At 43.8% G+C, this 22,401-nt stretch overlaps 1 protein-coding gene across 8 annotated transcripts in view; it reads left to right on the forward strand.

The window, feature by feature from the left end:
* adgrd1 (adhesion G protein-coupled receptor D1) overlaps positions 1-22,401 on the forward strand; it is a 65,463-nt gene that overhangs the window by 7,606 nt on the left and 35,456 nt on the right. For all 8 annotated transcript variants that reach the window (XM_042101340.1, XM_042101341.1, XM_042101343.1 and 5 more), the window contains 8 exons: positions 1,563-1,823; positions 7,697-7,779; positions 10,120-10,281; positions 10,544-10,627; positions 10,867-10,987; positions 13,666-13,773; positions 17,119-17,194; positions 19,927-20,068. In XM_042101340.1, coding sequence (XP_041957274.1) covers positions 1,563-1,823; positions 7,697-7,779; positions 10,120-10,281; positions 10,544-10,627; positions 10,867-10,987; positions 13,666-13,773; positions 17,119-17,194; positions 19,927-20,068 — 1,037 coding nt within the window. The remainder of the gene's footprint in view (positions 1-1,562; positions 1,824-7,696; positions 7,780-10,119; positions 10,282-10,543; positions 10,628-10,866; positions 10,988-13,665; positions 13,774-17,118; positions 17,195-19,926; positions 20,069-22,401) is intronic.

Consider the following 22,401-nt stretch of genomic DNA (forward strand, 5'->3'; position numbering starts at 1 on the left):
AGGCTTATAAGGCTCTTACCGCTTCTCTGACATTGACCTAATAAGTCCTCAGGCCAAGTCACACTATGTTCCTGAACCACGGAACGCTGTCCTCTTTCCCCGAAATATGGAGTGTGGAAAGGTGTTTCCTTTCAGCATAAAATCATACCTGGATAACTTGAACAAATGAATTTATTGTGACTGATGCCTTTTTGGATAGCTTGATTTATTGATTCATGCACACTATACAGTATATATACTTATTTTTAAAGTAATGTTGGAGCAGTATTCACACCCTATAGTACCTTACAAAGAGAGAAAAAAAAGTGCACTTATGATTATTTTCAGTGTTGTGTTCTATGGGAGTCTTGTTGAAGTGAATCATTATATTAAACTGTCCAGACATTGTCAGGTTTTGTACTTGGTTTTGCTGTCCGATACCAGTCCAATACTCTCCATTCAAATCTACACAAGCTCAGAGTTGGAGGCGTCAGACTCTAAAGCCATAGGCTATACACACTGAAACCATTTTCCATATGTACAGTACATAGATGATTCCTTCCCCTCTCTCAAGCCCCAGGCCCCACTTTTGCTCGTTGCGCTCTTGAGATTCTGAATCCCTTAGTTTACAAAATTCCCCTCAAGACGGAATCGCCACCCACTATAGATCCAGCGCGCATCAAAGCCATTTTCCACTTGCTCTGAGATATTTCCTTTTCAGAGGCCTGCGTTTGCTTTGCAGTGTGCGATCATAAAAACAGCATGACACAATTACTATTCATCTGTTTCCCATTCAGGGTAGTATAATGTTTCTCTCTCTCCCTGAAATTGGTTGACCTCTCATCTGTGACATAAGTGAAGGCCGGCCATTGTCGGTCTAAGGCAGACCGTCCTGCTTAAGCGCTGGACCCAGTGGATTACGGGCCGATGAGCTTACTGGTTCCTCAGGTGCCTTGTGTTGTCTTTCAATTTGACTGAGGCTGTTTTTTCCTTTTGAAAGGCAAAGACTGAAGGGGTTTCGGAGATGTATATGGTTTGTGTTTGTGCGTTTGGTCGAGCCATATAGATTTTTTTGTTGGTGTGTGTGTATATGTGTGTGTGTTTTTTTTGTGATTGTAGTCTGTGTATCCCTGAAGAGGTACCTAATGCCTGTTCTAATGAAATGTCCAGACAGGAAATGCCTCAGCCATAGCTGGAATGGTCCATCTGTCTTCTCTCTCCATTATGGGGAGATGTTAGAGCAGTGTCAGACAGAGTAAGACTAGCCCGCTTTAATCATAACTACCATTTTGTCTACCACTGTAATTATAACACAAGAAACACCAGAGTCATATAATTATTTATAAGTACTAAAACTAACTGCAGTAATAAGTGATTCTCCCTCTCATTAAGTACTATGTTAAACACACACACATTTTATTCATTCATTGTATTCACTTTCTCTTCTCTTCTGATCTTCTCCCTCACCATCACTGCTAATGTCTTTCATCACCTTCCGGCTCTCCCATATATTTTTCCTCTCTCTCTCTCTCTCTCCCTCTTTCTCTCCCTCTTTCTCTCTCTCCATCCACTGTTCCCCCCAGGTCCTTACTGGACACACATTCTCTTCACTTGGACCATGAAAGATGGTCTGAGTGTCTACATCAACGGGTCATTCAGTGTCAGTGACACTAAAGGAAACTTCTCCCAGAACTATGGGGACACCTACCCTCACCTGGTTATTGGTACGGGAAACGACTTCAAATCGAAGGGTCACTATGCCACGGGTGCCTTTGATGAATTTGTGATCTGGGAACGAGCGCTGTCTCCAGAAGATATCAGCATGTACTACAAAGCAGCCATTGGTAAGACAGAGAGGATTGCTATCATTCTCATGCACGGTGCATGTCTTTCCGTTTTAAAGGGAGAATTTGGGATTCTTTCTTTTTTATTTTGTTTAGGTCTAACATTTTTAATGTGAACATTAAACAGTTAACTCTAAAGAAAGCTTTGCATTGGAAACTTACAAGACATGTGGGACATGTTTTTTCTGGCTCATTTTATTAAAAGTGCTTTGTAACATGGAGAATCCCTACGGAGATAACTATGTCTCTGTTTACCTCTAAGAAACTTTATAAAATATCTGTTTATACAGTCAATGCCTTATGTCTGTCTTCCTCTGTCTCTGAGCAAGACTAGTTGGGAAGAATCCCGGAGTTTCCCTTTAAGTCTATCTGATACTGGTAACATTAGCCTTTGTTAAGACAAAGTATTCATGGAAAATTAAAGCTCTTTCCATAACCTGCTTGATGACGTTACTGATTGTCTTTTTTATAAACTGTTTCTAATGTTAATCTTAGATGTGTAACAAAATGAAATAACAGGTTGTATCTCCTCCTACTGTAGAGAACTTAATGCTCTCTCAGTATAGGTACTTCACTGGCTTGACTGATTAAAAAAAGGATATCTGACATTTTACAGACCATGGCCTTTTTTACACAGTGTAAAGCAGGATATAAAATGGTCTATAAAAGCACCAGGCCGAGATGAAGGTGATGGTCTGGCACCTGCCAAAGCTATTGGGCAACTTTGCCTGTTGGCAGCTCCAGTGCACATTCTCTGGCACAAGCTGTTGTCATCCCTTATAGAGATTTGGCTGCTCTCTTTCTCTCTCTATTCGTCCTCTTTCATTATTTTGGTCTCTCTCACTTTCTCTTTGAGTCTGTTTTGCTTTCACATACGCGCTCTTCACTCTTGCCTCTCTCTCTCTCTCTCTCTCTCTCTCTCTCTCTCCCTCCCTCTCTCTCTCCCTCCCTCTCTCTTTTTCTCAGTGAGCTTTCATTCCTTTCACTCTCCTCATGTCTTTCCCTTTGTTTCCTTTCCTCTCTTCCTCTCTACGTCCCTCTGTAGCTCCTTCTCTTTGTCTCTCCCTCCATCCCTCGAGTTTCAAGTTGACAGCCAAGTCGCCACCCTCCTCCACCAGGCTTTGTGCGGGGGGAGTCCCTCGGACAGCAAAACAGGATAAATAATCCTCATCTTTGGGTCATCTGGTGTCACTCCCGACCACCCACCCCCACCCCACTCCTCAGGCTCCTGGCCTAGGGAGCACCAGGGCCTCTCCTGCATATCTTGCCCTTATATGAGGTCCGTGCAGTGGCGCACCGTCGTGATCAGCGCCAGCTCTGGGTCGTTTCATTAGTCAGGATCAGAGAACGCTCTCGCTTGCTTGCTCGGGCCTCTGCTGTTTTTTAAGAGCACTGTAACCCTGGGTCCCGGGACGTGCTGTTTAGAATAAGTCAAGGTGGTTGTGATGCCGAGGTCGGCCTCAACTCACTCGCGGGGGAAAACACGCTGTCCTGCCAATGGAGCAGTGCAACCCAAGCCACAGCTGCTCTGCACAATGGAGAGCAAGCTGGGGAATCTCTGGCTTAAGTATGTGCAAGATATTATATTAGAAATATATATCATATTATCATTATTATTATTATTATATATCCAGATTTACTGCTGATGTTAAGGCTCTATAACAACTTTACAAGGCTGCTATAACACATTTTATAGATGAGGGATGAGGTATTGCTTATGAGGATATTTTTAGTAATATCTATCTCAGTAATCAAATGGTTAGAAGAAAGCTTAATTAAATAACGATGCTTCAGAGAGTTTCACTGAGCGTCCCATGAACGTTCCTCTTAATCCTTCCAGGCTTTCCTGAAACCGCACGACGGAGATAACTCAGCTCATATGGCCGCTCGTCCTCCCCCTCGCACAGAGACGAGGGACGATGCTTCCTGTTTCCTTTGTTTTCTGGGAAAACCGGTGTGTCTGTGTCTGCGCGTGTCTGTGCTGCGCCTCATCTGTTGGACAAAGCCGTGGGGAGCGAGGAGGACAGGGGTGGGAGTGGGGAGCGCTCGCAGCCTCTTCTCGTTAGTGTGTTTGTGTAGAGGCGTCGTCAGAAGCAGCCGCTGGTCTTCCCTCAGCGTCTCACCATGGCCAGGGCCAGAGGGGGGTTGGAGGGCCGGACGGCGCACATGCTGACCATTTCACATCAGAAAAGAATCTGTTCCCCTTTCTTGCCCATTTTTTCACTCTCTCCCTCATCTCCTGACTCTACCTCTCTCTCTCTCTCTCTCTCTCTTCATCGCTCACTTTCTCCCTATCATTCTTCCTCCCCTCCCCTCTCTGTCACTCTATCAGTTACAGCTGGCCATCGCTTGGCGAACAGCTGGTGTTTTCTCCAAAAAAAATAGCATATTGTCATGATTTCAGAATGCATTCCGAAAAAAAAGAAAGATGCCAAAGAAGATATTAAAGAGCTGTCATCCAGAAGCAGAGAAAGATTACTTTTTTCTGCTCCATCCCTTGTATGGTGATATCGCCAATTGCACAATGCAACACAAGTTGTGCTTTGTGTTTGTGTACTGTTTACAGCTGGGGAGGGCTGAGTGCATGGAAATGCATTCAGAGTCGCTGAAGCACAAGTGACCCCCTGCTACTGATGTTGGACTAATCCAGGGATGACACATGTCCAGTGGGAGAACAGGACCAATTTGAGTAATCATAACCACAACCCTCACTCCCAGAAATGTCGCTTTACGCTGTGAGCAATTGGGCCCAATTGCTCACAGCGTAAAGCGACATTTCTGGGAGTGAGGGTTGTGGTTATGATTACTCAAATTGGTCCTGTTCTCCCACTGGACATGTGTCATCCCTGGATTAGTCCAACATCAGTAGCAGGGGGTCACTTGTGCTTCAGCGACTCTGAAGAAGACGCATGGGCGTCGAAACATTAGTCGTTTTGCACTAATAAAATTCACTAAAAGCTTTGTGTGCTCCAGTCCTGCTCCCTGGTCCTAGATAGACCTTGGGTCTCCTCATTTAGTCCAACATCACTTGGAGGAACCGCTATCTGTTCAAATGCTCTGAGTTTAGGATGCTTATTTAAAAGTAGTTCTTTCAGTCAAGGTCAAGTTCCCTTGATTTTCAGATTTTAATTCAATACTTATGTCTCAAGGGCTGGACATGCAAGAGAAACCAGAGAGAGAAACCAGTATATCTATTTGACTTTAAGTTCGGGATTCCCATTCAGCACAATTCCGGCAGTATGTTTTGTCTGGGGTTTAAACTGGACTTCAAGTGGTCAGTTTTAGATATCCCTGCGAACACTGTAAGAATCCAGGATGGACACCATGTTCAACCAATGCCCATAATTCACGTGAAGTTGGTTTATCTTATCTGTAAGTGTTCCATTTTTCTCGTGTTTCCCGCCTCCAGCTCGGTCCTCGGAGGCTGAGAAATGACGGCCTCTGCCATAACTCAGAGAGCCAAATAAATGCCTCCCCATCTGCAGAAGAGGGACTGCTTCTTTTCTCACTGCATCCAATAAAAGGATACTTGTCTGATGGAGTCTTCGCACTTTACTTGTCTGCGGTCTCACACTCGTGGCATGTCAGTGTCACATGACAGTGTTTAATTACTGTCACTGAAATGCTGGGGTCTGGTTCTCTCGGATGACTCTATTTGGATAGTTTCAGCAATTCTTCACTCCACTTTGGCCCACTGCTTTAGTTGAATTGAATCCCCAGATGTTTTCGAAACGTGAAAACCTTCGGTGAACGGGCACAGATGGTTACAATCTAGTTTACTGAGAAAAGGTCCTTCCGAGTGCTGTCCAGAACAGAAAAAGTCACATTTGACCATTATTATGGTTTGTTTTCGCTGACGGTGAGGGCTTTTGTGGTGTCTCCTGTGTGTTGTAATTGTGGCCCAGCATTAATGGAGGATAATGGCCTCCTTCCTCGAAACTAGCCCTCTAGAGCCACTCATCAGTGCCTCTCTGTGGAAACACTTCTGCCCCGAGCCAAGACATGCATGAACATCAAACACATCTTTCTAACAGGTGTGGAGGAGTGTTAAGTTTGGCATGCAGTTTTGATTTAGTCTTAGTCTTCAGACGGAAATGCTTATTAGTGTTAGTCACGTTTTAGTCATTTTTATCTTTTATAGTTTTAGCCTAGTTTAGTCGACGACAACTGAAAACCTTTTAGTCGAAGAAAGGACATTTAAGTCAACTTTAAATCATTAGTCAAAATCGTTTCTCTTAAATCACTTCAAGCCATTTGGGAATTGATATCAAGGTGACAGGTTCAGGTTGTATCAAGTGTTGAGCTGAAGCCTGAGGTCTTTTCAGCTATTTCACCTAATGGGTTCGAATCGGTCAACTTGTCTCCATCTCTCAACCGTGGTTTCTGTAAATTAGTTTGCACACTCTGCATGTGACGTATGGGTACTGCCTTTGTTGCATTGCTGTTGTGGTGCATGTGCGTGTATGTGTTCTGGAGTGTCTCTGGTGCACACAACACACTGCTGCTGTCTTCCTGTAGAGATAGAGTTTGCCTTTGATCATTGTCATGAATACACATGAGCGGCATTAATGTGCTGATGTAACGACCAGACAGTCTGTTATTAGAAAGCAGTCATGTCATTTTGTATACCCTTGTATAATAGTAATAATAATAATAAAATAATAATTAATAAAAGGACAAACTACCAAACACAAACTTAACTCAATATAAGGAATAAAAGGAAAACTATACTGTACCCCCAAAAAATGATAATACAATAATGATAATAATAAATTAGTAGAGACATAAGTGGAATCATTGACTAATTAAGGAAGGAACATGTATAGAAATGGGTCTTCAGACTAGATTTAAAAACAGCCACTGATGGTGCAGATTTGATGTTATAAGGGAGGCTGTTCCGAAGCTTGGGAGCTCTTAACTGCAAACGATCGGTCACCCCTAGTTGACAGTTTACTTTGTAGATCAACTAAAAGTCCCAGGCTGGAGGATCTGAGGAGCCGAGCCGGACAGTAGTGGGTAAATAAATATTTTAAATAGTCAGGTGCTAAACCATGTAAAGCTTTATAGGTATAGACAGGTGAATAAGGCATTGCTATAATCAAGTCTACAGTAGATGAAACAAAGCCATATGATTATCTATGTGTAACTGGACTGGACAAAGAGTTTTACATGTTGGTCACATTTTAAATCTGTATCAAATAAAACCCCTACGTTTCTAGAAGTAGCCTTGTTATTTGAGGTTAAATTTCTTTTAAAGAAAGTCTGAAATGTGTATCACGGAGGCAGTGTGGTGGCTCTAACCTGTTAACCTGTCCGGGTGTCGTAATTACAATCATCTCGTAATGGAGACGTTCTGCATACGCAAAGCAGGAACTGCTGCATGTGCCATGCAATGAACAGAATTAATATTTTGATTGATTGTAGGTCAGTTTAGGAGAGAATAGGCCTGTCATGTGTCTCCTTTTTTGGTGATGAAAATAAAGTTATGCCAAACTTAATTCTCATCACCAAAAAAGGAGAATCTGTTTTCAAACTACATTTTAGTCTAGTCTCGTCTCGTCAAAAATATTGCACGTTGATATTGTCAGTTAGCGTTTTATAACATCGGCGTCGTCTCATCTTTGCCTTGTCTTAGTCATGGAAAGAAGGTCATCAACTAACATATTTCGTCCTCCTTTTGTCTGGTTAAATTAACACTAGTGTGTCAAGTAAGACAGAGAGAAAACTAAAAATGGAGACAGATTGTATGAAAGGGAAATTCACAATTATATGACAGGGAAAGAGTAATGATGCTCATGTAGATGCAACTGGATTGTCTGTGAAAATCTGTGGCACCCATTTGAATGATTTTTGTTCTTTTTTTACATCTGCAGGTATGAATGTTTTCTCCCCCACGCCAACTCCTCTTCCTTTCGTTGTGTCATCGACGACCCAGCCGGCTCTGCATCTCTCCCAGGTCAGTATCAGTATATTGAAATCTTTCGGTCTGACGCAGTAGCTGACCTCCTCCAGCCCTAGAACAGAAAAAAAACACATCCATCTAAGCACCTGTCCAGGGAGTTCAAGTATTCTGATTGAGATTCACAAGCTTTGCCACTGTGACTCATGCTGCCAGGGGCATACGCATGGAACCAAGGCCCTCTGATTCACAGTCCCGGCTATGAGTTGTAAACATTTACATTTCAGCTAGTGGTACACAGTGGCAGACATTTCCTGAGTGAATGACCGATGTATACATCATGCCTGATTGTATAGATATGAGTTTCTCTTTTTCTCTCTCCACTGTTAGTCAAGAACATGAGTGTGTGTTTAATGTCAGTTCATGGTCTCTCTCTCTCTCTCTCTCTCTCTCTCTCTCTCTCTCACTTGCTTAACTGTTCTGTCTCTAAGCTCTGTAAGCATAAAGAACACTACAGAACACACAATGGTATAATTCTAATAATTAGGGCAAAACAGAAAATGGGATTTATGCCTTTATGCTTTCTCTCCTTCTTTTGATCTTTCTCTCTCTCTCTCTCTCTCTCTCTCGCACACACCCTTTCATCCTTGTTTGCCTGTTGTGTTCTTGCTCCAGCCAAGCCCTGTTCTCTTCATTTGGCCCCTTGTAAATTACCCTGGCCATTCATGATCATGACAGAGCCTTTAGACTCTCTCTGTAGTAGAAGAATGAGCTTGCGCTAAAGTCACTGGAAACTCGGTGATGAAACTAGGGCAGGTCAGGTCGAACACCTTCACTTATTCTCTCTCTTTGTATCATAAAGACACTCGCTCAGGCACCGGCGCACATACACACACACACACACACACACACACACACACACTTAAGTACTGTACATGACTGAAGGCGAACAGGAAATGAGGTGGAGGTCTGTGTTCTAAGTCTGTGTAAACACAAACAACTGTAGCCATTTTTTTTCTGATCCCTTCAACCTGAGGAAATGGAAAATGCAGGATATTGGGAGCTCACGCACAAAGACTCCACCAATGTTTACAAATGCACAGCAAAGAGATTGACAAAAAGAGACAGAGGGATGGAGAGGAAGATAGACAGACACAGAGAGAGATGAAAAGGAGATCAGTGGTGAGAGGACGCTGAGGAGAAAAGTGGGTCTGTGTGCTGCTCATGGACGTACAAAATGTCTTCCTCCCGGGCAGGGATGAAACAGAGAGCTGTGAAGAGTTTCCCTGGAAGTAGCCCAAGCCAGAAAGCTGTCTCCACTTCTCTCTCCGTCTCCCTCGCCTCTGGTGCTCCTTCATCAGCAGGGACAAGCACATGTGCTGTCCATTTCCCATCAGCACATGATGGATGCCACTCTTTATTTATTCATTATTCACCTCTCTCTCTCTCTTTCTTTCTTTCTTTCTTTCTCTTTTCTACATGCCTTTTTACCTCTCTCACTATCTTTACCTCTTTCTCTCCTCCCTGTCTTCCCTCTCCCTCTTTTTCTCCCTCCCTTTTTTTTTCCTTTTGTTCTTTCATTCATTCATTCATTCATTCATTCATTCTTTCTTTCTTTCTTTCCCCCCCACACCCCCGACACTCTCTCCCATCATTATCAAGGTGTGAGCACTTTCCATCTCTAACGCGGCTCCACTCCGCTCTGCTCCGTGCCTCACCTCTTGGGCCTCCCTTTAGTTCAGCCCTTCCAGCTTCCTGACCCACAGTTTCCGAACTGTGCAAAGTGCTTTAATTGGTCCAATTAGAGGCGTATTTACGGTAATCAGGTGCTCTAATGCTTGGCAGGGGTCCCCCGATCGCTCCGAAAAGCCATGGCTGGATAGAGAGCCTCCCTTGCGGCTCAGGTTTAAGAATGCACAGTGGACATCTGTGTGGTGTGCTAATGGCTTAGAGACGGTGCAGTCCAAGCAGTCCGCACAATGAGCTTTTGACATGTTATGACAATGTGTTTGTGTGTGCGTGTGTGTGTGTTTGTGTGAGAGAGAGAGAGCGAGAGAGAGAGTGTTGAGCCTTTGCAGAGGAGGTTTTTATGTGTATTTATTTGTGTGGTTTGGCATCACGCTTTGTTTTTTGTTTGTGCACTTACTTTTGCGGTTTGGCTTGTGAGATGTTTGCATGTCTGTGTACAGTGTGTACTGGTCTGTATGTGTACTGTTGTGTGTTTGTGTGTCCCCCCCCCCACTCTCTCTCGGTGTGTGTGTATGTGTGTGTGTGTGTGTGTGTGTGCATTAATGTGTGTATTATGATGATATTTTGTGTGTGTGTGTGCACATGGGTGTGTGTTTAATAAACCTAATATGTATAAACAATCGCTCCATGCCTGGCCGGTGTGTGCAGGAAACCACTCCAGAGTCCAGTGACCCCATCAGCCTCAGTAACCTGACGGAGGACGTTGTTCCCTCTGAGGAGCCTGTGCCTATGCCCATTGCTTTGGACAATCTGCCCATCAGTCTGCATAACAAGACCCTGCCCGGCCACACGGCCAACAACCTCACTCAGGTACACACCGATACATAGCCACGTACACATACACAAACACACATACTCATCACATTTAAGCATATGTGTAGGCTATGTTCTTCTGGCAGACAATGTATTTTGATGTGTGTGTGTGTGTGTGTGTGTGTGTGAGAGAGAGTGAGAGAGAGAGAGAGAGAGAGAGAGAGAGAGAGAGAGAGAGAGCTGATCCCTTTATGTGTTGAGTGGAACAATACTGTTTGCAATGCTTGTGATGGTTTCCTTGTTGTTGTTGTTGTTCCAGACATTTCTCAGGACTGTAGAGGAGATGTTGAACTCCACTGGAGCAGGCAGGGAGGACCAGACCCAAGGCCAGGCTGATGACGAGGTGAACCATTACAGCTATGCGCTATCCACCCACCTACTATCTCTTTACCAAGCTGCTGGAACTGACTCAGTGCAATTAATGGATAACTTGCTGTATGGCACGAGTCTTTGGGAATGAGTTGCGCAGCAGGGCTGTTGACAACTACAGCACATTATACTATTAGAACTATTGTGAAGTATTTGTTACATTGTCTTCCATATGGAATCTTGGCTAATGAAGTTTATCTTTCATTTTTGCAGTCTGCCCCTGTGGTAAATGAGCTGATCGAGACAGTGGACAAGGCCATGGATGGTTTGGTGAATATCCTGGAAGTGAAGTCTAAAGCCCCGGTTGCAGTCCAGGGCAAGTCTCGAGTAGCAGGTCAGTCCCATAACAGCACTGTATAATGTATTATATGTCCTGCAGAACTTCTCTGCACAATGATGATGTGGCTAATGCAGGAAATGACTCTAAGGTAGTATGGTCATTTTAGGATTGTTACAATATCATATATTAGAAATAATGCTTATAAAGTTATAACAACATTGGTAAAAAATGTCATTACATGATGAGGTCATGGATTTTTGGACAATGTTGATCAAGTTGTTTCATTTTATTACATTATTCATTGAATCACAAAAGGAAACATTATTCAGGATAACACACACACACATGCCCTCCTGTGTTCCCCTTTTGTCAGCTCCAGTGTGTGTGTGCGTTTGTGTGCGTGCGTGTCCGCGTGCGTGTGTGTGTGTGTGCGCGTTAGGGTTGGGCGATGTCCCCTAAATTGGCATTTGACGATATGTAGAGTAAAACATCGTATCGTCGGGGGGGGGGGTAGTGTAGTAAACACTACCATATGTCTGTACAGAAATACATTTAAAAAACACATATAAAAATATACTGTATATATTATATAGGCTATATGGCCTGATGAAAGTGGACAGCTAAGAGAGACATACTGACCAGGCTACCGAAGTTGTGTGGAAGATCTGGAAAATCGTTGTGAAAGATGGATAGACAATCAATCTGAACACTTGCATGTGCACCAATCAGCGGAATATTACACATTGCCAGCCTTCGCTGGGCCTAGCAAAAAAGCTACTTAAGACTACTATCGTGGTCACTCATTTAAAATCTTCAGTAGTACGCTATGCAGCATCCCACGTTATCAGGCTACAGTCTAAGCTGACTATGAGGGCGGCGGGAAGTGAAAGTAAAGGGCTGCGATCGCGCAGTCCATGCTATAGGAGGGCGAAGTAAAAAAACTTTTACAAATAACGAATCCCGATTACCACTCCGCTGCTGTCTGGGACTTCTGCTAAATGCAAGAAATACAAGCCTTACAGTGAAAGACGGATAGGCTACCTTCTGATCCTATAATTAACGAAAGAAATGGTTTATTTTAACACCGAGAAGAAGGACGCATTTGGCGCTCGCTGTAGCCTAGCAAAAATATTTGAGCGCTAGAATGTCCTAGTCGTAGCCTAACAATAATAATTCTATAGGACTATTTTCTGCTAATACATTAGGCTACCAGTACATATTTTACGTCCAATGTAGGCTATGCTTGCGAGACATGTAGGCTACAAAAAGACAATTACACATTCATGTCACAGTCAGGAATTATTTGAATAAGACGGTAGACTAATACGTCTTTTATTTTACAAAAACTGTTTGGCTGACAGCCTTTAAAGTAGGCTCAATTTCATTTCCAGAAATGTAATTTTTCATTATGTTTTTAGCCTGTTACACCAGGAATTAGTGACTGGCATGTGGGGGCGTGGCATCACGATTGCTTGCTTCCCATCGTGATAGTGCGCGTGTGTGTGTGTGCGCGCGTGTGTGAGAATGAGTGTGTGATTCTGTGTATGTCTGTTTGAGCTACTAGCTCAAACTGCCATTCCAATGTTGGGAATGTTAACAGCAGTCATGCTGTTTCCACAAGACACCATTACATAATGCGCAGGACCACCATGGTATCTGGAGATTCACATTGAGCAAAGGGGTCCTAAGAGAAAATATGCAGCCCTCATGCAAGCTGTTGCCTGTGTTGCTCTTCCACTGACTGACACAGATAACATGCACACACACACACACACACACACACTCAAGAATGCATAACCACAGCTATCAGCCTATACTCTTCCCCAAGGACACATTTACTTGCTTTTGAATTTTTTTCTCCCTTCCTGTCCTTCACTTCACTTCTCATTTCTCATATTTGGTCACTCTTTTTCTGTTTCTTTTCCCTCTTTCTCTCTCTTGCTCCCTCTTTTCCTCTTATTAAGAAATCTATCTATCTCTCTCTGCTCTCTATCTCTCTCAATTCTCCATTTCTGAGTGCTTCTCTCCTTTCTCTCTCTCTCTCTCTCTGTCTCTGTCTGTCTCTCTCTCTGTCTCTCTCTGTCTGTCTCTCTCTCTCGCTGTCTCTCTCTGTCTCTCTCTCTCTCTGTCTGTCTCTCTCTCTCTCTCTCTCTCTCTCTCTCTCTGTGCTCCACTGAGCATTCTCTCTGATCCTCCCTTGTGTTAGTGATAAGAGAGGCAGCCACAGGGCTAAGATTGATGCTAACAGTTGATGTTTAACCCCTTTAAGTGGTTCTACTGTGTCACATACTTACTGATGCCACATACTTTCTACTTCACTTGATTGTTAATTCCATACTACGACGCCTATGGATAGAACACCAGTGCTTACAGCACATGCCTCTGACCTGAACCATACTACTGTAACACTGATACAACCACAGATAGAACACCAGTACCAGTTTTTGCAGTTAACATCTAAAGCTGTGACCCATAACAGAGCTACTAGCTCAAACTGCCACACCAATGTTGGAAATGTTCCTCTAATAATGAATTGAGGACTCGATTAAACATGTTAAAATGATAAAATAACTTGGTTTTAACTTTGTTTTCCCCCAGTAATGGGCAAAGAATTAGCAAAATGATCATCAGATCCATCACAATGAAGGAAAATAATTTCACTGCAACTTGAGGTGTTTCAGTGTTTGCCAGCACAATGTGTTTAATGCGAGCATTTGTGTTGGTCTGTTTAGACTATTCCTTGATGAAGATTCCACAGAACTACAACATGCACACCTACAGATTCCCAACCCAGGGCAAGAACTACATCTCCGTCCCAGGAGCGGCCTTAAACATGCTGTGTGAGTATCCTGGATACACACACACACACACACACACACACTGCTCAGAGAGATGGAGAAAGAGATTTTTGTGTGAATAACAATCTGTCCACATGCATCCTTTTCAAGAGCAGGGGGCCAAGCTGAAGTACTTGAGAAAATATTTGTTGTGATACAGTCAAAGCCCTTCTAAGGGCCACAAGGGAATTTGGCACTGAGCAACTGTATATGATGCTTCACTGCTGGGGCAGGCTTACAAGAGAAAGTTTGTGCGGGCGTGCTTGCGTGCATGCGTGTTTGTGTTTGTGTGTGTGTGTGTGTGTGTGTGTGTGTATTTTCATGTGTGTAAATGTGAGTGTGCACTCCTATCAACTGCTCGAAAGATCAGGTCAGACAGCTCACCACCACACACTGACCTTGAGACCTGGGAGTGTTGAACTGCAGACAGAAGTAGCTGGTGCTCTGTTACCAGTAAGGCTGCCTCGGGTGCTGACAGTGTCAGCCATCGCAGCTCTGCTGAGCTGTGTATTAAATGGCTGTGCAGAAATCAGGCTGCAGAGATATCAGGCTGTCCAGAGAAATCTTCCAAAGGGGCTTTTGGGATTGGAATTTCGTCAGCGGTTATCAGGGATTTACAGTTGTCCTGGTTGTCATATCTGTACGTCTTTTCCTTGCTTCATTTTCCCTCTTCCTCCTATTCCTTTCTTCCAATTTCTTTTTTTCATTCTTCCTCCCCCTCTTTGTACTAAAGAACGAAATAGAACAGAAGAAATTGGGGTAAAAGAGAACTTTCCCTTTCAGAGATTTAAGTGTGTGTCTGTGTGCATTTGTGTGTGTGCACTTATTACGTGTGAAAACAGTAATTACCGCAGGCATAAAACAGGCTTGTTTGCTTGACTCTCTGTTCAGGGTCAGATGCGTCTTGGCATCACCTGGACTGCAACGTGGCCACGCTGCTCCAGTGCGTCCAATAAATCCACTTTAATCAGCCATTAAAAGCTCATAATCAGAGATGGAATATAAATGTTACCACTGGCGTAAAAAAAAAACACTGGCGTTTTATTTCTCTGCAGAGCTCGGACGCAAGGCACACTTCATTAAAGAAAACCTAGTGTTGCCTTTATGAGCCAATTAAGTGCAAAGAAAGCAGTTAGAGTGTGCACTCGCCTCCATTTCCGCCAAAGCACAGTTTAAACGTCTCCATAAAAGACGCGCAGATGGATCATAACTTGGCGATTTCTCACAGCAGTAAATTAGTGAAGTAACGAGTAACCAGCCACTAGATAATAAGCAGCAATTCAGGTTAAAAAAAGAAGAAAAAAACCTGTTGGATTGCAATTGATAATCAAGGGATTGAATAACAGGTCTAATTGAATCAGAATGACTATTATTTTGAGGAATTTTAATCTGTAAATCAGTGTAATGAGAATATTGCAATAAATAATAGACAAAATTAATAAACACATATATGTAAGAAAAAAAAATAATGAAATGAGAATGAGGGTATAGACATCACAGATAAACTATGGTAAATCTTAATTAGGCATTAATGGGTTTAATGGGATTTAGTTGGCTATCTGTCAGTTGATGCTGTTATTAGAAGATAATCATGTAGAACACAGGAAGCAATGTCCTGAACTCCAGGTAGGAACTCGTTTGTATACAGTTTGCCCTGTTTAGTGCCTCTGTGCTGTTAAAGGTGGCGGCATTATTCCACAGTATTCTGCTGTTGTTGTCAGTTGGTCTGTGTAAAAACCCAGCCTGACTCAGTTTTGAGACCATGCCCTCCTAGTTCAGCCGTCTGAGATGGTGGTGTGGGTGTTTGGTCTGCAGTTGTGAGTGATCATTTAGGCATGTTCATGTGAAATGGCTATTTAGGTGGTGGTGTTTTAGAGAGTGATTGGCCCAGGAAAGGGGTTTGGCTGTTTGGCTATTGTGTTATTGTTTATCGTTTGTTTTTTATTCTGCGAGAGAAGGGACAGGATATGGGAGTGTGCCGAGCATTATTTCCTAAAATAGCCCCCCATATACTTTCATGTCCTCCTCATACATACGTTTGTACGCACATATACATACACAGAAAAGCCAAAACAGTTATAAACTTACTCACAACTATTCTCACACACACACACACACACACACACACACACTTGGGGTGACACTGCCGTGTGAGCCCTCTGCTCTATCATTAGTCTTTGAGTGGCAGACTGTGGTAGCATGGAGACGATAATGAATTCTCCACTCGGCCGGGGCATTCCAGCAGCTCCGCACAACATTCTCTTACCCCCCTTTCCGCTCCCAAAAACGCCCTGGAACAGCCTCCCCGTGACCCCCCCCCCCCCCCCCCCCTCCATGCCTGATTCTTCTTTCACACTCCCACTCTCTCTCCCTCTCTCTCTCTCTCTCTCTCTCTCTCTCATCATCTGTATCTACCCTTCATCCAAAAGCTCACCCACAACCATCTCCATTTGTCATCTCACACATCATAAAAAAATTGCCCCTTAGTACTGCCCTAGTAACCTGCTCATCCTCAACAGCTGACAGCCATCCACACACTCTTCCAGAATCTTCTTCTCTCACCCTTGCTGTGCCCTCAACAAAACTGTCTCAAGAAATCCCCTTTACCCAATCGTATCCTTTCAAACTCCCCCCTCCACCATTAAAATATTATCCAAAAGCATCTTTATCGCTTTCCCACAATAACATTCTTTGATGTTCACACTGCATCTGTGAAAACAGTGCATTGCTGTGATGGCGTTCAGTTCCCCTCTAACTTAGTATAATTAGATTGTCCCTCATGCATTAAGGACCACATCACTGCGGGTTGTTTGCTGCCAGACTGTCATGTCAAGCCTCTGCCTCTTTGCTCCCAAATAACTCGAGATCCCCATCCCAATCTGGCCGCAAGGCATTCCCTGTGACAGCCCAGCCAGACCACACCCTTACCGCATTCCCAGAAACTTACCACCCAAAAAATCCCCTCCCTCACCCCCTTCTCTCCACTCTCCACTGCCACGGCCTCACCCCAACTCCCGCCACACTCCCACACCCTCCTCCTCGCCAATCCTGATGGACCGCTGGCTCTTGGCTCTGACCGTTAACCCTTTCTTCAGAGCACAGGAAGGTTGCGTCTTCCCCTCTGCTCCTCTCTACTCTCTGTGGCCCTGGGTGGGGATGGAATTGGGGTTGGTTGTTGTAGAGCGAGCCAGCCCAGGCTCTGTTTGTGTGGGAAGAGCCTGAGAAAAACAGCCCAGTTGTGGGATCTGCACTTTGTCTCAGCTGCTGTGCTAATGCAGAAGAGAAAATGCATTCTGACTACTGCGGTTCTCACTCGGGTCCTCCTTGTGGTCTCTCCCTGTCTTACAGCTCAGACTACCATTGTTGGACTCTTCTACCACAACATGCACAACTATTATAAAGAGATCAGCCCCATGAAAACCAGGTAAATATACGCACACACACACACACACACACACACACACACACACACACACACACACACACACACACACAATAAGACCACTGGCACTGAAGCACACTATTGAGAAGACATCATAAAATAGCTGTGCATCTACATCAATTGTGTGGACTTTGCTCTGTCATTTGCACAGTGTTATAAATATCTCAACCAGTTGGAAAATCAAAGAGCATCATGCTATCATATACAGCCAGATAGCACACAAACACTACATACAATACACACACTTCCGTTCTCTCTATCTCTAACAAACATGCACACTCTCCAGACACACATACTGTATATTCCTCTCTCTCTCTCTCTCTCTCTCTGGGCCAGATGTACTAACGCTTTTGCGCCCACTGCAGGTGTATTTGTTTCTCAATGTGCGTGTAAAATCATTGCGAGGTATGTACAAACAGGCTGCAATGATGTAAAAACGCAAACTACCTGTCGCGGGAGCTGAAAGTGGCAGATTGCGTATGCATTCATGGGATGATCCAGGGGAGTTTAGCGTAAAAAGATGGGAGGGGAAGAGTAAAGAGCGCCTAATTATTTATTCCGCGGTATGTACAAAGAGCACACGTCTATTCTGCGCCTAAATACTTCCGCCTTGTAAAAGCAGGTGTTAATCCAAATTGCAGTTCAATGCGTCAATAAGAGAACCTTTCAAAGACAACAGAATCGCTATTTCTAGAGCACCAGTTTTTTTGGTGAAAGTATTTGTAGCCTACTACCAAAAGCAATCTCAACTTTCGTTGGCCTTTCGAATGTCTTACTTTCACTTTCACTTCATTCCCTTAAACGTTCCTACTTGCTAGATTGACCAATCTTGCACAAGTAGTTTGAGTAGAACTACTGATCTTCATTATCTCCCTGCTTGTTTACATCTTATCATGTATGGTATTATTTCATGATCGCTAAACGTTTGATTCTTTTTAATGTTGTCATCAGTTAACTTCATTCAACTGCGCTTGTATGTAGGCGCTGCCATTCAGTTGTGGATGTTCGTAAATTGCGTTTATGGGCGGAGAAAGGCAGAGAAAGGCGCAGTTTACACTAAGGATTGAACGATTGATAAATACGACGGAAACTTGGGTCTGACACTGTTCGCAATCTGCGGTGTGTCTATGACGCTGATAACGCTACGTTCACAAATAAACGTACATCTGGCCCTCTGTCTCTCTCTCCCAGAAACTCTCTCTCACACACACACACACACACACACACACACACACAGGTCTCTCTCTCTCTTGCGTAGAGGGCCAGTAGTGACGAGGGTCCCTGCTCCCCTGGCGCCCGTGGTTGTTTCCTGTGGTACATAGCGTTCGCGAGGGCAGTGGCGTTATCAGTGCCCCCCTCCTTCTGTCTCCGTCGCCATCTCTCCTCCCGGCCACTTACCTCTGGGTCCGACTGATACTCCCAGTCATTAACTGCCCCGATAAAAAAAGCTGACCTCCGCTTCTCAGGAAACGCCGCCCCAACTGGGCCTGCACCAGGGTGACTGAGACAGACTGAGCTCGCAGTGGCGTGGCACAGCTGCGGCTCGGGCACAGCGCCGGCACTGAGGCGGTCCGGCCGCCAACTCGGTTCTCCACTGAGCAGCGTTCCTGGAAAGCCTCCGAAAGTGTGTCGGCTCGGAAGAGTTACCGTTTCAGGGGAGATTTATTTGCCTGGACGGATCTTTCTCGGTTTGCTGTGCGTTTTTTGAAAGAGCCAAGGGACAAAAGCATAATTTTTTTCTTATCTGTTTGGACATTTTTGGACAGTCTGTACAAATAGACTTGGCCTCCTCTTGATCTGTTATCAAGAGGATAACCAGTGCAACTGTAACACTGGAGTATTAGAGACACACACATATGCACGCTCGCGCACACACACACACACACACACTGACTGATCTCTTGTGAAAAGGATATGGGATATGCATGCATTTGTAGTAGAGAAGTATCAGATGCTATGCACGAATATACACACAGAAACACGCACGCACACACGCACACACACACACACACACACACACACACACACACACACACACACACACACACACACACACACACACACACACTTATCTAGATAATCTTACCCATCTCATGGCACCAGGCAATCAGAAGCCTGATTCCAGTGATAAATGGCATGACAGGCGGGTACGATAGTCCCACTCTCCTGCCAGTGGTGTCCTATGTGGGACCTCGCCCTTGTGTGGTGTACACAATGTTCCCATAGGCTTTTTTGTAGCACAGATGCCTTCCCTGGGGCCTAAGTCCTACTGTACCTCAGTCAGTGCTACTAAAAGCTCTCCTAAGTCCTTTTAACTTTATTGAACAGTTCTGTCACGATTGAACTTTATTTTGGTGGGCTATCACGAACCATGAGTAACCATCTGCACACAATCTGGTGACTATCACATAGAGTTTGAAACATTGATTAAAAGTGTCCACTGCATCTAGAAACCGAGTGTGCATTTCCTTTTTTACTTCATAACCTCTCCATGACCAGCATCTCGCTGAGAAGCATTCAAGAAGCGTGTTAGCTCCTCCCGGCAAAAGTGTAACATATAGTTAGCCATTAAGAGAAAATGTTATCTACTTTGCAACAACAACACAACACCAGTGAGTGACAGTTTATCCAAACTAACTGCATAGATACAGCTAAAGTTTTGATTGGCAGATCAGTTTCCTCCTCACCCACTCCCCTTCTCTGTCTCTTCACAGGATCAACGAGGCGTCTGACTTTAAAGACCACAAGATACAGGTGGCCAGTTACCTCATCTCGCTCAAAGTGGAGCCCTTACCTGCCCTGTCCATCAACCTGTCCAAAGAGCCACTCATCAAGATCGTGCTCACGCATCAGCTGGTAAGTGACCGAATAATTGCAGTTCTGACTTCCAGTCCAGTGGCTTCAAATCAAGCAAAGGTTCAACCTAATATGGGAAATCATTTTTTGTTTGTTCTGCTCTGGACACAAGGGTATACATTTGGACTTTTATATGACTTTAAGCGTTGTTATTTAGGTGTCGTTAATACTCGTGAAATCCAGAGCCCAGTGAACATCTTCAATTTTCCACATTAAATTATGACTCCTTAAAAGAGACATATGCTTGTAGTTGAAATTGTGCCCAAGCACCTGTCTTCAACTGTTTACTTTGGCCTGAATTAAGCATGAATCACACGTTGACACAAGGACATGTTTTCGGAAGTGAAGAGTAGTTAATCCATCGAGACAGCCGAAGTGTAATCTGTAGCGTCTCTGAAAGCCATTAAGCACTTCAGTAAGTCCATTTATTAGTAAACGGAGGAGCACCCAGACTTCAGTGGAGCTTTCGACACTTAAACAGACTCTGGAATGGATTGGGCTATTACATTTTCCAGATCATTCAACAAGAGTCCAGAAGAGAGAAAAAAAGATTATGGTTTCAAAAAAATCTTTCCTCTTCCCCCTTTCTTTTTTATTCTTTTTTCGTAATCTCTTTTTTTATGTGAATAGAATCTTATAGCTCAAGGACAGGGGAGTTTGCGAAGGACTTTTTGCCAGCACAAACCATGGAAATCTATTTTTGTTCCCACTAATCCCTACACATTTTCTTCCCCTCAATCGAAACATGTGGCTCACTGAAAGAAAGGCAATTATCGCCATTTGAACCACTGGCTTGGGCCTCACTGAAAGGAACGATTACTTGGATTTACGAAGACTCCTTTGCTCGCAGCGTGGCAAGGTTTTTTTTCTTTCTTTTTTTTGTGAGGGACGCAACTGGTTGCCAGTTTTCCATGGGAAATGCTTTTGAAAATTGAAATGAAAAGCAACGATACTAAAGTTAACTAATAAAATGTGTATGGCACTGGCCACGGCCCCCTGCTCGCACACTAAGACCCGAGGACTTCCACTCTGATCCATTAGCTCCAGGGCATGAATCACCCTTCAAAATGACTCAGGGCCCATCATCCAAGGCTGGGCCTGATGGCACTGTGTGCGCCCTGCTTGCGTAAACACACTTGAACAGCCGAGGCTACAGAGGAGACGACACACAGTGTGCTATCATGAAACTGATCGTAGAGTTGCGACACACGCTGACAACAGCATCTAGGCCGCTAGGGATGGGGATAACTGTACGCCCTAGGACATGATGTCATCAAGACACTTATCAATGGCTTTGAAGGATTCGTCATATTGTAGCGAGATGTAATGGAATTTTTGAACTTGTGTTGTTTTTATACACTAGTAGCAAACTGCAAGTGATCTCATCCAAGATAGAATTACACTCTCGTCATCTTTTCTTCACAAAAGACTTCTCAGTACCAGGCATCAGATTGTGATCAATTAATTACATTAGACTTTGATCTGCTATCTTGATTAGCAATTATTTTTACGCATTAGTAGACTAGGAACAAACAAACCTTAATTTTCAAGGCAGATTCTGAAGCAAAAAAAAAAACGTGCTCCTGTGTGATTGAGATGGATCGCTATCAAGCGGTGTATTTGTTCTTTTCTATCCACCAACACCCCCCCATCCCTCCTTTACCACTATAAAAGAGTCGTGAGTTGGAGAAATCAAAACCATGCTGGCCTCTGTGAAACCATGGCGATGAGGTTTTTGTTTGGCCTGCTTTTACCCCTGCTGTGAGTTCACTGTTTACACGCGGGGAACACTGGCCCCATGCCCATGCTGTGATTACTGTATTTGTTTTAGCAAACACTGATGGGTGAGGAAGAGAGAGAGCAGGGTAGAGAGGGAGGGAGAGGGAGAGAGAGAGAGAAGAGGGGGCGGGTAAAGAGAGTGGGAGAGAGAAGGGAAGGATGAGAGAGTTTAGATAAAAAGTCATACCAGAAGCATCCTTGTTGCCTTGAATCTCTGCCTGAGAAAAATTTCAGCAGGACAGTGCAAGTTTGACGTAAAGGTGGTATAAATGCATACAATAAAGATGTGAGGAAGTTATAGAATTATGTAATGAGTCTATAACTTATATATGACTGGTATTTCATACAGGTAGGGTTGTGTGAGTTAACTTCTAACAGCTTTTCTAACATTACAATTCTGTTCAAGAAAGATATGGCATAATCACCAACACATTGATGAAATATATTTTGATGACAAAAACATAACATCCGTGATGATCACACTGATGGTAACACACAAACGTAAACCTAAACGTTATCTAGTTCGGCTAAACGTTATCTAGTTGGGCTAAAGT

The sequence above is a fragment of the Alosa sapidissima genome, chromosome 8, assembly GCF_018492685.1.
Source record: "Alosa sapidissima isolate fAloSap1 chromosome 8, fAloSap1.pri, whole genome shotgun sequence".
NCBI classification, from domain to species: domain Eukaryota; kingdom Metazoa; phylum Chordata; class Actinopteri; order Clupeiformes; family Clupeidae; genus Alosa; species Alosa sapidissima.